Below are 13,929 nucleotides of genomic sequence, written 5' to 3'. Positions count from 1 at the left end.
TCCCCGACCCGGAGTGGGCACTCCACCCTTTTCCGGCTGAGAACCATGGCCTCAGATTTGGAGGTGCTGATCCTCATTCCCGCTGCTTCACACTCGGCTGCGAACCGCTCCAGTGCGAGCTGGAGGCCCTCACCCGATGAAGCCAACAGAACCACATCATCCGCAAAGATCAGAGATGAGATCCTGAGGCCACCAAAGCGAAAGCCCTCCGCCACTTGGCTGCGCCTAGAAATCCTGTCCATAAAAATTATGAACAGAACCGGTGACAAAGGGCAGCCCTGGCGGAGCCCATCACCCACCGGGAACGAGTCCGACTTATTGCCGGCAATGCGAACCAAGCTCTTGCAACGGTTGTATAGGGATCGAATGGCCCGTAGCAATGGGCCAGACACCCCATACTCCCGCAACACCTCCCACAGGACACCCCGAGGGACACGGTCGAATGCCTTCTCCAAGTCCACAAAACACATGTAGACTGGTTGGGCAAACTCCCATGCACCCTCAAGTATCCTCGAGAGGATGAAGAGCTGGTCCAGTGTTCCGCGACCAGGACGAAAACCGCATTGTTCCTCCTGCATCAGAGGTTCGACTAGCGGACGAACTCTCCTTTCCAGCACCCTGGCATAGACTTTCCCGGGGAGGCTGAGGAGTGTGATCCCCCTGTAGTTGGAACACACCCTCCGGTCCCCCTTCTTAAAGATGGGGACCACCACCCCGGTCTGCCAATCCACGGGTACTGCCCCTGATCTCCACGCAACATTGCAGAGGCGTGTCAGCCAGGACAGCCCTACAACGTCCAGAGCCTTCAGGAACTCGGGGCGGACCTCATCAACACCAGGGGCTCTGCCACCAAGGAGTTGTTTAACTGCCTCAGTGACCTCGCCCCCAGAAATTGGCGGGTCATTCCCCTCATCCCCAGACTCTGCTTCCTCCTCGGAAGACGCGTCAGTGGGATTAAGGAGGTCCTCGAAGTATTCCTTCCACCGCCTGACAATTTTCTCAGTCGACGTCAGCAGCGCTCCGCCAGCACTATACACAGTGCAGGTAGAGCACCGCTTTCCCCTCCTGAGACGCCTGACGGTTTGCCAGAACCTCTTCGAGGCAGTCCGAAAGTCTTTTTCCATGGCCTCTCCGAACTCCTCCCACACCCGAGTTTTTGCTTCAGCCACTGCCCGAGCCGCATTCCGCTTGGCCTGTCGATACCTGTCGGCTGCCTCCGGAGTCCCACAGGCTAACCAAGCCCGATAGGACTCCTTCTTCAGCCTGGTGGCTCCCTTCACCTCTGGTGTCCACCATTTGGTTCGGGGATTACCACCACGGCAGGCACCAACCACCTTGCGGCCGCAGCTCAATGCAGCAGCTTCGGCAATGGAGGCGCTGAACATGGTCCATTCGGACTCGATGTCCCCCGCCTCCCTCGGAATGCTGTTGAAGCTCTGCCGGAGGTGTGAGTTGAAGATCTCGCGGACTGGGGCCTCTGCTAGTCGTTCCCAGCACACCCTCACTACGCGTTTAGGTGCACCAGGTCTGTCCAGCGTCCTCCCCCGCCACCTGATCCAACTCACCACCAGGTGGTGATCAGTTGACAGCTCAGCTCCTCTCTTTACCCGAGTGTCCAGAACATATGGTCGCAGGTCTGGTGATACGATTACAAAATCGATCATCGACCTACGGCCTAGAGCGTCCTGGTGCCACGTGCACTTATGGACACTCTTATGTTCGAACAAGGTGTTCGTTATGGCCAAACTGTGATTAGCACAGAAGTCCAATAACAAAGCACCGCTCGGGTTCAGATCAGGGAGGCCGTTCCTCCCAATCACGCCCCTCCAGGTCTCGCTGTCGTTACCCACGTGAGCATTGAAGTCTCCCAGCAGGACAACAGAGTCTCCAGGTGGAGCACCTTCCAGCACCCCCCCCAGGGACTCTAAGAAGGCTGGGTACTCCGAACTGCCACTCGGCGCATAAGCGCAGATGACAGTCAGGACCCGTTCCCCGACCCTAAGGCGCAGGGAACAAACCCTCTCGTCCACCGGGAAAAACCCCAACGTACCGGCAGCAAGCCGAGGGGATATTAGAATACCCACCCCAGCCCGCCGCCTCTCACCAGGGGCAACTCCAGACTGAGACAGAGTCCAGCCCCTCTCCAGGAGACTGGTTCCAGAGCCCAAGCCGTGCGTAGAGGTGAGCCCGACTATATCTAGCCGGTACCTCTCAACCTCACGCACTAACTCAGGCTCCTTCCCCACCAGAGAGGTGACATTCCATGTCCCTATTGCCAGTCTTGGCAGCCGGGGGTCAGTCCGCCAGGGCCTCCGCTCCTGGCCGCCACCCGGCACACAATGCACCCGACCCCTATGGCGCCTCCTGCGGGTGGTGGGCCTGCGGGAGGATGGGCCCATGTCGCCTCTTCGGGCTGTGCCCGGCCGGGCCCCATGGACTAAGGCCCGGCCACCAGACGCTCGCCCTCGGGCACCCTCCCCGGGCCTGGCTCCAGGGCGGGGCCCCGGTAACCCTATCCCGGGCAGGGTAAACTGTTCCTTCGGTGTTTTTTTTCATTGGGGTCTTCTGAATCGCTCTTTGTCTGGTCCCTCACCCAGGACCAATTTGCCATGGGAGACCCTACCAGGGGGCAAAAGCCCCCAGACAACATAGCCCCTGGGATCCCTGGGACACACAAACCCCTCCACCACGATAAGGTTGCGATTCACGGAGGAGCCTAATATTTAATAATCCACATTTCACTGTTTTACTCTTTGGTTCAGATGTGGATACTGTATTGTTCTTTCTTTGTAAATGTTTAAGTTGTTTGTTGCTGGTTTTTAGTTTGTTTTTTGTCTTTTTGGAAGCAGACACAGTCTCTATGGAGATGGGTTTTTGGGGGGGTAGCAGGAGGAGGGAAGCTGCAGAGAGGCGTGTAAGACTGCAACTCTGCTTCCTGGTCCCAACTCTGGATAGTCATGTTTTGAGGGGTTTAATAAATTTGTCGATATTTCTAGAAATGAGAGCTGCTCCATCCAAAGTGGGATGGATGCCATCTCTCCTAACAAGACCAGGTTTCCTCCAGAAGGTTTGCCAATTATCTATGAAGCCCACATCATTTCTGGGACACCACTCAGACAGCCAGCAATTTAAGGAGAACATGCGGCTAAACATGTCACTCCTGGTCTGATTGGGGAGGGGACCAGAGAAAACTACAGAGTCCGACATTGTTTTGGCAAAGAAAGAATACATACATGATTGTTGGTAGTTTGTTTTTGCAAGGGTCATTCGACCAATTGAATGAGAAAATGCTCATAGATGTTATAAAGAGAATTTAATTAAGAGTTCATTAAAAACAAATTTAATATAGTGCAAGCATTTGGTGACAGTGGGAAGAAAAAACTCCATTTAACACGAAGAAACCTCCAGTAGAACCTGGTTCAGGGAGGGGTGGCTATCTGCTGCGACTGGTTAGGGTGAAATTACAGAACACCTGTTTGGTTTTGAAGTTCGGTCCATGGTAAAAAAAAAAAAAAAAAAAACGTGATTACATTTATAGTTCAGTAACTGACTTGATTTAATGAAGAAAAGGAAACAAACATAACCATATTTAAATTTAAAATTGCATGCCCCCTTCTAGCCCGCTAATGTGTTTCTCTCTCTTCGTTGTTGAAAAAATGTAAAATTAAGTCTCCATCTCCTAATAAATAAGTGTTTCTGAAGCCTTAGGTAGTATGAGATTAGTCAGATTTCCCAAAGTCTATCCAACCACACGTGATAAGTTGGAGTGTCGGGCTTCAGCCGTCTAATTGTAATGCATGTAATTGCTGCCACCAATAATATTCTTTAGCCAAATTTTGGTGAGAAATCTTCTGAAGCGCACAGAAAACATTCTTCCAATATCTATCTAACTCTGCACATGGCCAGAATATATGTATGCAAGTCCCAGTATGTGTACCACATTTTCTCCAGCATGTATTAGTGGCGTGGGCCGTTCCATTTGAATTCTCTCCAAGAGTTTGAGCTTGTTAACCTGTGTGCTCTGTTGCAGATTTCCTTTTTACTTGTAATGTAGTATTTGCAGTTATAAATTTTTCGCCCCATTTCCTCTGTAACTTTTTCCCACTCCTCGTGTCACATTAAGACATTTCTTAATTTTAAATAGCAGCAGAAGTCTGTATTGCTGATGTTAAGCTCATCTTTTATCTGTTTAAAAGATTTGATGCTATCCTTATGAGGTTGGTATACCTTAATCAGGATTTATTCAGCTCATGAATGGAATTGTTTTGGGCAATCCAAAAGAATCATGTCGCATTTTAATCTTACATTTAGATAATTCAAATATCTTTAATATATATTATATATTTATATACTTAAAGCACTCTGCCTCACATCATGTATGCCTTTGACTGTGGGAGGAAGCCCTCACAGACACATGGGGAGCATGCAGGCTCCACACAGATGGAGATGGGTCTACTTTAGATTAAGTACCGCTTGTAATATAGACCTGTTTTCAGGTTTGATCTGATTTCTGTTGTATTAATATATGAGACAAATTTAATATTTTTTTTATATTTAATATTTTCTTTTTTCTAGTGGCTCGCCCTTTTTATTTATTGAAGTTTGTATCATTTTTAATTATTTATTTGTCAGTTTCTTAATTCAAGACAATAACTGCAGAATGGTACAGTGTAATAAACTATATTTTGTTTTGGTTTATTTAAGAGAACCTGAAGTAATGAGTCTGAATTTTGCTGAAGAACCACCAGGCAGATCTCCACATTCCATAAGAAAGAACAGTAAAAACTCCCCACTGGTAAGCTTCACGTCTGCGTGACAAATGGATACAAACACTAGATGCATTTGTAACGTGTATAACAAAATAACTAAACTAATCATCTATGATCTGAGGAGACAAGTGATTAGTCTAGTTTGTTTCAGTTTGTTACCAGAATTATTCAAAAAGTTATGGATGATTTGAATGAAAGTGGTTACAGTACTGGTGCATGGTTCAATTCAGATGTGACAACCTTTTGGAGTTCATCCAGTTCTGGATCCAGGAATTTATGCAAAAAATATTTAGTATTGTGAGAGAGGACAAAATCTGAACTTTGGCGTCATATCTTTACAAATAGACATCAAATTAAAGTAATAAAAACTGAAACGCATTATCATAATGTTTTCTAGAAAGTATCCTAAAGTAATCTGGGTTGGGATCAGTCCTCTCTTCTGAATTCATGGATGGTGTGGAGGGAATTTACAGCGTTGGCTCGCATACTGCTCTTGTTTTTCTGTGTGGATTCACTTTCTGTCAGTTCATCTATTTTCGTTTTGCTAAAAAAACAGTCTTCCAATGAGAACAAGAGCCCAAAGCCAAAGAGACAACCGTCTGTTCTTCCACCTACACTGTAAGTCATATTGATTTATTTATTTATTTTAATGTTTGTGAATTTGTTAGGTTTGATTAGACAGTTTTTGGGTACTCCAGATCACCAACCCAAGATTTTATTTCCTTCTGTGAAATAAGTAAAAAATAAACCACACTTAACTTCCTGTGGTTCCAGTTCTAAAGTAATATACATCTAAAGGTTCTGTGTCGATATGTGTAGATATTCTGTGTAGATGAAATATTTGAAGATGTTCATTTTGCATCCAAAAGGAAGGTTCACGTCTCAGTAACATAAATGTTTGCTTCTCTAGTTTCTGCTAACAAAGGCACTGATTTTTATTTTTTCTCTGAAATCAATGAAGGAATCTTTCAGGACATAAACATGCACTTTTGTATCCTCATGCAGGAAGGATAAAGGGCTTCAAATAGAAGACTTCAAGTGTATTTCAGTCCTAGGGAGAGGTCACTTTGGAAAGGTATACATCAAACTTACTTTCCTATATTTGTAAGGCAACAGTGGGACTGCAACATTTCATTAAACATGGAATACAATTTATATGCAACTTGCAATGTAGAGATTGCAAATCTGAATTCAAATCTCAGTGACCTTGACCTCAAAGCTGAGGTCAGAGATCACGTTTTTCTGAAAATCCTGTAACTCCGATAACTCAAGAAGGAAGACACCTAGGATTTTCTAATTTATACCATGTGTGCATCTACTAAGCCACCAGTATTTTTTAACTTTGCAGTACATAACCTCTCTCTCTTAAACATTACTTCTGTTTCTTGTATTTGTTGCAAGGTGCTGCTAGCAGAGTATAAGAGGTCAGGTAAACTGTATGCCATCAAAGCCCTGAAGAAAGGTGATATTGTGACACGTGATGAAGTTGACAGGTATGTAATCTCATCTCGTCTTCACCAAAATGCTTTGACTCTAGTGGATGGTGTCTTGGAACATGTTCCCAGGGCTTGATGAAATTAAACCTTTTCTTTTCCACACCTAGTCTCCCAATATGCATGTCTACTTTCTTTATGTCCTTAGCTATTCCACGTTTTCTTTGCTTACCATGTCCTTTGAAAACTGGTTGGGGGTGAAGGAAGGGAGACGGGACAAAAGACATGCTGTGTAAAAGAGCCAGAGATAATAATTACTAATGATTAAATGCAGAGAGGTGTATAAACACATAGTGAGTGAAGAGGAAACGCTCAGTGCATCATGGGAATCCCCCAGCAGCCTACGTCTATTGCAGCATAACTAAGTGAGGATTGAGGGTCACCTGATTCAGCCCTAACTATATGCTTTATCAAAAAGGAAAGTTAGAAGCGTGATCTTAAAAGTAGAGATGCTGTCTGTCTCCTGAATCTAAACTGGGAGCTGGTTCCATAGAAGAGGGGCCTGAAAGCTGAAGGCTCTGCCTCCTGTTCTACTTTTAAATATATTAGGAGGATTTAACAGGGAGCCAGTATGGATGAAATACGCTCTCTTTCCAGTCCGTGTCAGTACTCTTGCTGCAGCATTTTGGATCAACTGAAGTCTCCCATCTCTTTCAGATTGCATCTTCTTTAGAAGATTTTAATCGACCTGTATGCATCTTCCTCCACTCTACATTATCCTCTGTTCCTCTCTCTTTAAAAGTAAAAAAAAAATCAGTTAACTGCTGTTTAAACTTGGCTGGGCAGAATATAGGGTCTAGCTTTCTCGTCTAAATTACATGAGTGAGTGAGTGATGGATGCCAGTTGTGGCAGGGAATGAAAGAGAAAATAATAAAGTGAGTTTTAGACTATCGGTGCAGTGAAATTCTGTTAAAAGTTAGAATTATCCTTCAGAGCGCAGTTTCAGGGTTTAAAGTTACTTTACTTTAGAGTTTGAGTAAATCTCTGCAATGGTTAAATACAGGTGCAGGAATCTTGGGAATGCATTAATGTAAATGAATGCACACACAGAGAGCCAAACAAACATGCTTGTGTATGTGTGTCCCTCCTCCTGCACAGAATGGAACAGTCTCTCTAGAGAACAACTTTTAGGTAAAAGGCAAAATGTGAGAACTGCTCAACCACACAACATCAGACTTTGCATCCCACCATTAGGATTAGGTGAACAGCTGTTGAGCTAGATTAAGAACAGACAAAAAGATTTATCAAATAGAATACAAGTTATAATTTTAATGAGTGTTCCTGCATGCTCGAACATCATCCCTTTATCCCAGTTAGTTTTTTTCCGTGTCTCTTTGCTCTCCTCTCTTACCCTCACCCCCAGTGAGTCACAGCTGACCCTGGTTCTGCCTGTTTACCTTCTGTTAAAAGGGAGTTTTTCCTTCCTTCTCCTTTCCCTCCTTATCTGAGACTATCTCTGAGGAGGAGATGTAAAAGTAATTAATGGTTTACAGAACGGAAAAGCTCCTTGACTGAATGGATAAGGACCTGAATTTTAAAAGATAATTTAGGACTGACTAAAAGTCCCTCTCTCAAATATGTATCTCCACTCAGCAATGACAGGCTCCCTCCCAAGGTCATTATATACAGCAAATATGTCATTGATCCTTAAAAAGGATAAAACCCCCTGACAAGTGTGGCTCTTATCGCACAATTAACTTAATCAAGGTTGACTACAATCAACCTTTGTAGTTGGTGAGGGCTTGGATGCGTCTCCACACCTGGCGGGGGTTGTTATCCGTGAGGAAGCCGTCTGTCCTCCTCCTGTAGGCCTCCTTGGCCTGTTTGATACCTTGCTCAGGTTGGCTGTAGGAGCGCTGTACATGGAACTGTCCCTCAGCCTGAAGGCTGAGTTACGAGTTCTGATCCGTGCCTGTACTTTACCCATCATCCAAGGTTTTCGGTTATGAAAAACAGATGGTTTTAGTCATTATCACATTCTCCACACAACACTTAATACAGAAAAGGACAAAGTGAGTGCAGGTTTCCAGGTCCCGCTGTTCGAAGGTAGACCAGGCGGTCAGATCAAAACAGTCCTGTAGCTGGAGGCGAGTGTCATTTGGCCATGTTTAATGACCCAGGTACTTGGAGGACTGAGGCGGGTGTAGGTAGGGATAAGGAGCAGAGAGATCAGGTCAGATTGTACTAGGTGGGGAGGGGTGTTGCTCTGTAGGCCTGTTTGATGTTACTGTACACATGGTCTAGTGTCCCGTCCCGGCTGTAGTAAATCTCTGATTGCAGCTCCTCCCATCTTGTTTATGAGGAATCTCACGTTTGGTGAGGAAGATGGATGGAGGTGGGGGTTGTGCTGTTGTTTTTGCAGCTCAATAGCCAGCCAACACAAAAAGGTGCACAGTATTTGGGAGCGCTTCACATCTGCATATTTCTGTCCCCATCTTTAATTAACATATATCAGTGTGACGATGATTACTCTGACCTGTGACATCTAAAGATTGAACTGCAAGGGTCTGAATAGAGTTAAGACTGTTGGAAGGAGATGATGGTATTAATATGTCACTTCTACCACTGTATCTGTGTGGTCATGTTCAGCCTCATGTGTGAAAAGAGGATCTTTGAAGTGATCAACTCCTCTCGTCATCCATTCTTGGTGAACCTGTACGGCTGTTTCCAGACTGCAGACCATGTGTGCTTTGTGATGGCCTACTCGCCCGGAGGAGACCTCATGACACACATTCACAACAGCCTCTTCAATGAGAGTCAGGCTCGGTGAGCTCATGTTTTTTCTGTAAAACCTGCCGCTACAATCCAGGATAGTGCTGTTATTTCTACCACTTCTCTGATTTTTAGGTTTTTCTCCTCGTGTGTGCTTCTGGGTCTAGAGTTTCTCCACAAAAACAAAATAGTTTACAGGTGAGTCCTTTCAAGGCAATTTATTACTTATATCCTCGTAGCTACGAGCTGCATATCAGGAGCATGAGGCATCATTTTTTTCTGTTTGTGTCATTCAGAGACCTGAAGCTGGACAATCTGTTGATGGACGCAGATGGCTTTGTAAGGATAGCAGATTTTGGCTTGTGCAAAGAAGGTAAATAGATTTTTATTTTTTATTTTTTTTGTTGAAAAATCAAGCTGTGTGGTCTCTGTAGATTTTGTGTTTTGCCAGATTTCAGAACTGTATAGTGTTTGTGTCAAAGGCTATGAATGTACATGGATAGTTTGTAATTAATCACTCATACTTATATGCATGAACAGTACCAACTAAGCAAGTATGTAATCAATCCCTGTCGTCACTCTGTGACACTTTACTGTACATAGAAATGGGCCACGGGGATCGCACGTCAACCTTTTGTGGCACACCAGAGTTCCTGGCTCCAGAGGTGCTGACAGACAGCAATTACACCCGCAGTGTGGACTGGTGGGGGCTGGGGGTCCTCGTCTATGAGATGCTGGTGGGGGAGGTCAGTGTAAACCATAGACTGTATATAAAGATGCACCGTGTCATAAAGTTGGAGGAAGAAAAAGGTTTGGATTTATTGGGGCAATGTTCACCTTCACCTTCAGTGTCTGGTGTAGACCTTCCTACACATTTCTATTCATTCTTGATCACTGCATTACTTTAAAGTAATCTTTACTCATTCTTCCATACAGAAGAGCTTAAACACTGATGTTACCTCACATTTCCTCACATGAAATGCTTGGTTAGTTCAATTAGCTTTTCCTGTTAGACTTTGCTGCCAAAATGCTAAATTCAATGCACTATTAATGTTGAAAAGTCATCCCAGCTCAGACAAACCAAAATTCCTATATTAAAACCATGTTTCAGAGATGGGATAAAGTCATGTTTAGACAAGGGGTGTCTAAATATGACTTTGGCTTTAGGTCAGGAGGTAAACCAGGGCATCTACTAATTGGAAGGTTGGTGGGATGATCCCGACTGGGAACATGAGTGTGTGTGAATGTTGGATAGAAAGCATTTTGGCGAAGAGAAGGTTCTTATATAAATGGAGGAATGAGGACATTAAAGTAGGGAAAAAGTGCTATATAAGAACCAGTCTATTTAGACCAAACATGAATTATTATTATTGTAGGGTCTTGACCTTACAATATAAAGCGCCTTGAGGCAACTCTTGTGATTTGGTGCTAAGTAAAAGAAGAAAAAAAATCTGAAAAGAAGTGAACGCTGGACTGTTTATGGACAACTAACAACCATTTGTGTATACAAATGTTTATATAATTACAGTTAGGTCTGTACTTTGTTGGACAAGGGTACTATTGATAGTTTTGCCTCTCTACACCACCATATTGGATATTCGAATAAAAAAAAAAAATCAACTTGAATTCAAAGTGTTACAAAGGCTTAACCAAATCCCAACAATCGGGTGACCCCCAATGAGCAGCCACTGTGGTGACAGTGGGAAGGAAAAAGTCCCTTTAACATGAAGAAACCCTCTGCAGAACCAGGCTTAGGGAGGGCCAGCAATGTGCTGCAACTGGTTGGGTTAAGGGGAGGAAGACGGGACAAAAGACATGCCATGGAGAAGAGTCAGAGATAAATAATACCCAACTATTAGATGCAGTGTGGTGTATAAATACATGGTAAGTGAAAAGGGGTGAAAAAGGAACATTACTAAGGGTGGATTCAGGGTCACCTGATCCAGCCCTAACTGTAACCTTTGTCAAAAAGGAAAGTTTTAAGCCTAATCTTAAAAGTAGAAAGGTTGCCTGTCACCTGGGGCCTGAAAGCTGAAGGCTCTACCTCCCATACTACTTTTAAATATCCTAGGAACCACAAGTAAGCCAGCAGTGTGAGGTCAAAGTGCCCTGTTGGGGTCATTAAGATAAGATGGGGCCTGATTATACAAGACCTTGTATGTGAGGAGCAAGATTTTGAATTCAATTCTGGATTTAACAGGAAGCCAACGAAGGGAAGCCAATGTAGCAGAAATATGCTCTCTTTCTAGTCCCTGTCAGAACTCTTGCTGCAGCATTTTGGATTAACTGAAGGACCTCCTGATGATAGTGAATTACAGTAGTCCAGCCTACAAATAATAAATGTATGAACTGGTTTTTCAGTGTCAGTCTGAGACAGGATATTTCTAATTTTAGAGATTTTGCGCAAATGGAATAAAGCAGTCCTACATATTTGTTTAATATGTGCATTGAAGGACATATCCTGGTCAAAAAACGACTCCAAGATTTCTCACAGTGTTACTATCAAAGAACCCCATGGAACTCCATAAATAACCTCAGTGTGGAAAGAGGACTCTCCATTTACATGAACAAACTGGAGTCTATTAGATAGATATGATGCAAACCACTGCAGCGCAGTACCTGTAATACAACATTCTGTAATCGCTCTAATAGGATATTATGGTCAACAGTATCGAACGCTGCACTGAGGTCTAGCAGGACAAGCACAGAGATGAGTCCAATGTCAGAGGCCATAAGAAGATCATTTGTAACCTAAAGCTGTTTCTGTGCTGTGAGGAGCTCTGAAACTCTTCAAATAAACCTTTCCTTTGCAGATGATAAGTTAGCTGTTTTACCACTACTCCTTCAGGAATTTTTGAGATAAAAGGAAAGACAGCCAGGTCAAGTGATGGCTCTTTAAGTAGTGGTTTTACTACTGCCAGTCCAAATGCCTAATCAGCATTCACACTAATTAATAGTTAAGGTTAAAGGAATGCTTGGCTCAGAGGAGTCAAGAGGCGTACCCAGTGAAGATGTAAAAACACTTCTGTGTGAGTAGAGTTCAGGTAGCTGTTTGGCACAAGGCATTGGAGCATATGCCTGAATTATATCCTTAAATAATGTAAAGAACAATATGAAGTTAATACAGCTCTGTTCTTTCTTTCAGTCTCCTTTCCCCGGCGACGATGAGGAAGAAGTGTTTGATAGCATTGTCAATGATGATGTGCGCTACCCCCGCCTCCTTTCTCCTAACTCTGCATCCCTCATTCAGAAGGTTGGCTCCCAGACTAAGGAAACTGAATTCTCCTGATGAGGAACATTTTATGACCTCTTCAATTCTATTCACACCTTTAATAATGGAGTAGTGCTCATAATCTAAACTGTCTGTTGAGCTTATCAGCACATTTGAATTCTATTTATATGATCTGAATATTCTAAATGCTGTTGACCTAGGCTACTACGTCACCTTCTTTCTCCCGCCTGTGTTTCAGCTGCTGCAGAAAAATCCTGAGTTGAGACTGGGAGCAGGAGAAGAGGATGCCTTGGAGATCAAAAGGCACAAATTTTATGAGGTCAGTGTCCAGTTATTGTAGCTGCTTCAGCTGAAGTCACTGAAGTACCCAGTACGAGTATGAGATGAAATAGTGGAAGGACAGGTGCTGAGTAAAAGCATCTGAAAAGTAAGGAATCACAAAGAGCTGCACAAGTAAACAGAATAAAAAATATGAGAAAATTGAATACCGCAGTTCCAATACAAAATTAGGTTAAGACAGTAGTCTCAACAAAGACTTGTCAGGTTAAAGTAAAAGGTTTTAACTGCTTTTTAAGCAGAAGTCCAGAGTCAGCTAACCACATCAGTGGAAGATTATTTCAAAGACTCTGTGTCTCCTAGTCTTTAAACTTCTATAAGGAACATCTAACAGATTCTGAGTCTGTGGCTGAAGACTGTGAGCAGCAGTGTGTTTAAGCAGCTGGGATAAATGGCCTATGGCCTGCCTGTTTACTGTTCTGTCGTATAAGAAACTGAAAATTAATCCTAGGATCCAGTGAGAGTCTGTATAAAGAATATAAAAGAGGAGAAAACACTGTCATCCACAATCATTATTAATTTAAATATTATTAGTTTCGACAGGAATGATGAAGAGCACAAGTTTGATTATTTAACCAGTGAGCAAGGAACAACAGTGTGACTGGCTTTGTAGAGAGTGACCTGAGCATTGTTGTATGGTCTTGACCTTGTAATACAAAGCTCCTTGAAGCAATGGTTGTTGTGATTTGGTGCTATATATAAATACAGTTGATTTGAATTGAGGCAAAGGAATTCAACATTCAATTCAATCCAGTTTTATTTATATGACAAATCACAGCAAAATTCACCGTAAGGTGCTTTATATTGTAAGGTAAAGACTCTGTTGGGATTTTCCTCTGGATTATTTCAATCACGTGATCCCCTTTGAGCAAGCGTTTGGTGACAGTGGGAAGGAAAAAGTCCCTTTTTAACAGGAAGAAACCTTGGCAGAACCAGGGTTAGGCAGGTATGGCCATCTACCGCAACTAGTTGCAGGTTGTGATTATCATGAGAAGTTGAAATATTAGTCTGTGTCTGTGTGGGTTCTCTTTCATCCAGGTCAAGGTAGTTAAAAAAAAAAAAAAAGGTGGATGCCAAATAAAATACACAAGGGTTACGTTTGTGTACTTTTAATCGCAGCCATCTCAAAGTACATGTAACAGCTTGAGGAGATCATGTGACATAAAAATCCCTTTTTAAAAATATCAGCAGTTGTGCCTTGTTGGCCAGAAATCCTAGGTGCACGTAAAAATAAACACTCTATGTGAGATAAACAAGGCACAAAAAGTAAAGAAATTTGTGTTTGGTTGATTATTTCTTTTTTTGTAACAATTCTTCTACCATTGGAAAAGTCTATTTATGTGTAAGGAAATGTATTTGTATTTGTGAAGGTTCCCAGTCATCCAA

General features: G+C 43.3%; 1 protein-coding gene across 1 annotated transcript in view; it reads left to right on the top strand.

Moving 5' to 3' along the window:
• The window catches only part of pkn3 (protein kinase N3), a 36,356-nt gene that overhangs the window by 21,014 nt on the left and 1,413 nt on the right, over nt 1-13,929 (top strand). The window contains exons 12-21 of the mRNA XM_087844021.1: nt 4,705-4,795; nt 5,326-5,387; nt 5,775-5,844; nt 6,171-6,262; nt 8,853-9,029; nt 9,111-9,173; nt 9,272-9,348; nt 9,579-9,721; nt 12,121-12,228; nt 12,446-12,526. Coding sequence (XP_087700147.1) covers nt 4,705-4,795; nt 5,326-5,387; nt 5,775-5,844; nt 6,171-6,262; nt 8,853-9,029; nt 9,111-9,173; nt 9,272-9,348; nt 9,579-9,721; nt 12,121-12,228; nt 12,446-12,526 — 964 coding nt within the window. The remainder of the gene's footprint in view (nt 1-4,704; nt 4,796-5,325; nt 5,388-5,774; nt 5,845-6,170; nt 6,263-8,852; nt 9,030-9,110; nt 9,174-9,271; nt 9,349-9,578; nt 9,722-12,120; nt 12,229-12,445; nt 12,527-13,929) is intronic.

This window comes from Neolamprologus brichardi, chromosome 7, assembly GCF_056152115.1.
Source record: "Neolamprologus brichardi isolate AB-2024 chromosome 7, ASM5615211v1, whole genome shotgun sequence".
Taxonomy (NCBI): domain Eukaryota; kingdom Metazoa; phylum Chordata; class Actinopteri; order Cichliformes; family Cichlidae; genus Neolamprologus; species Neolamprologus brichardi.
The sequence above is the reverse complement of the archived record's forward strand: the minus strand, read 5'-3'. Positions and strand labels throughout refer to the sequence as shown.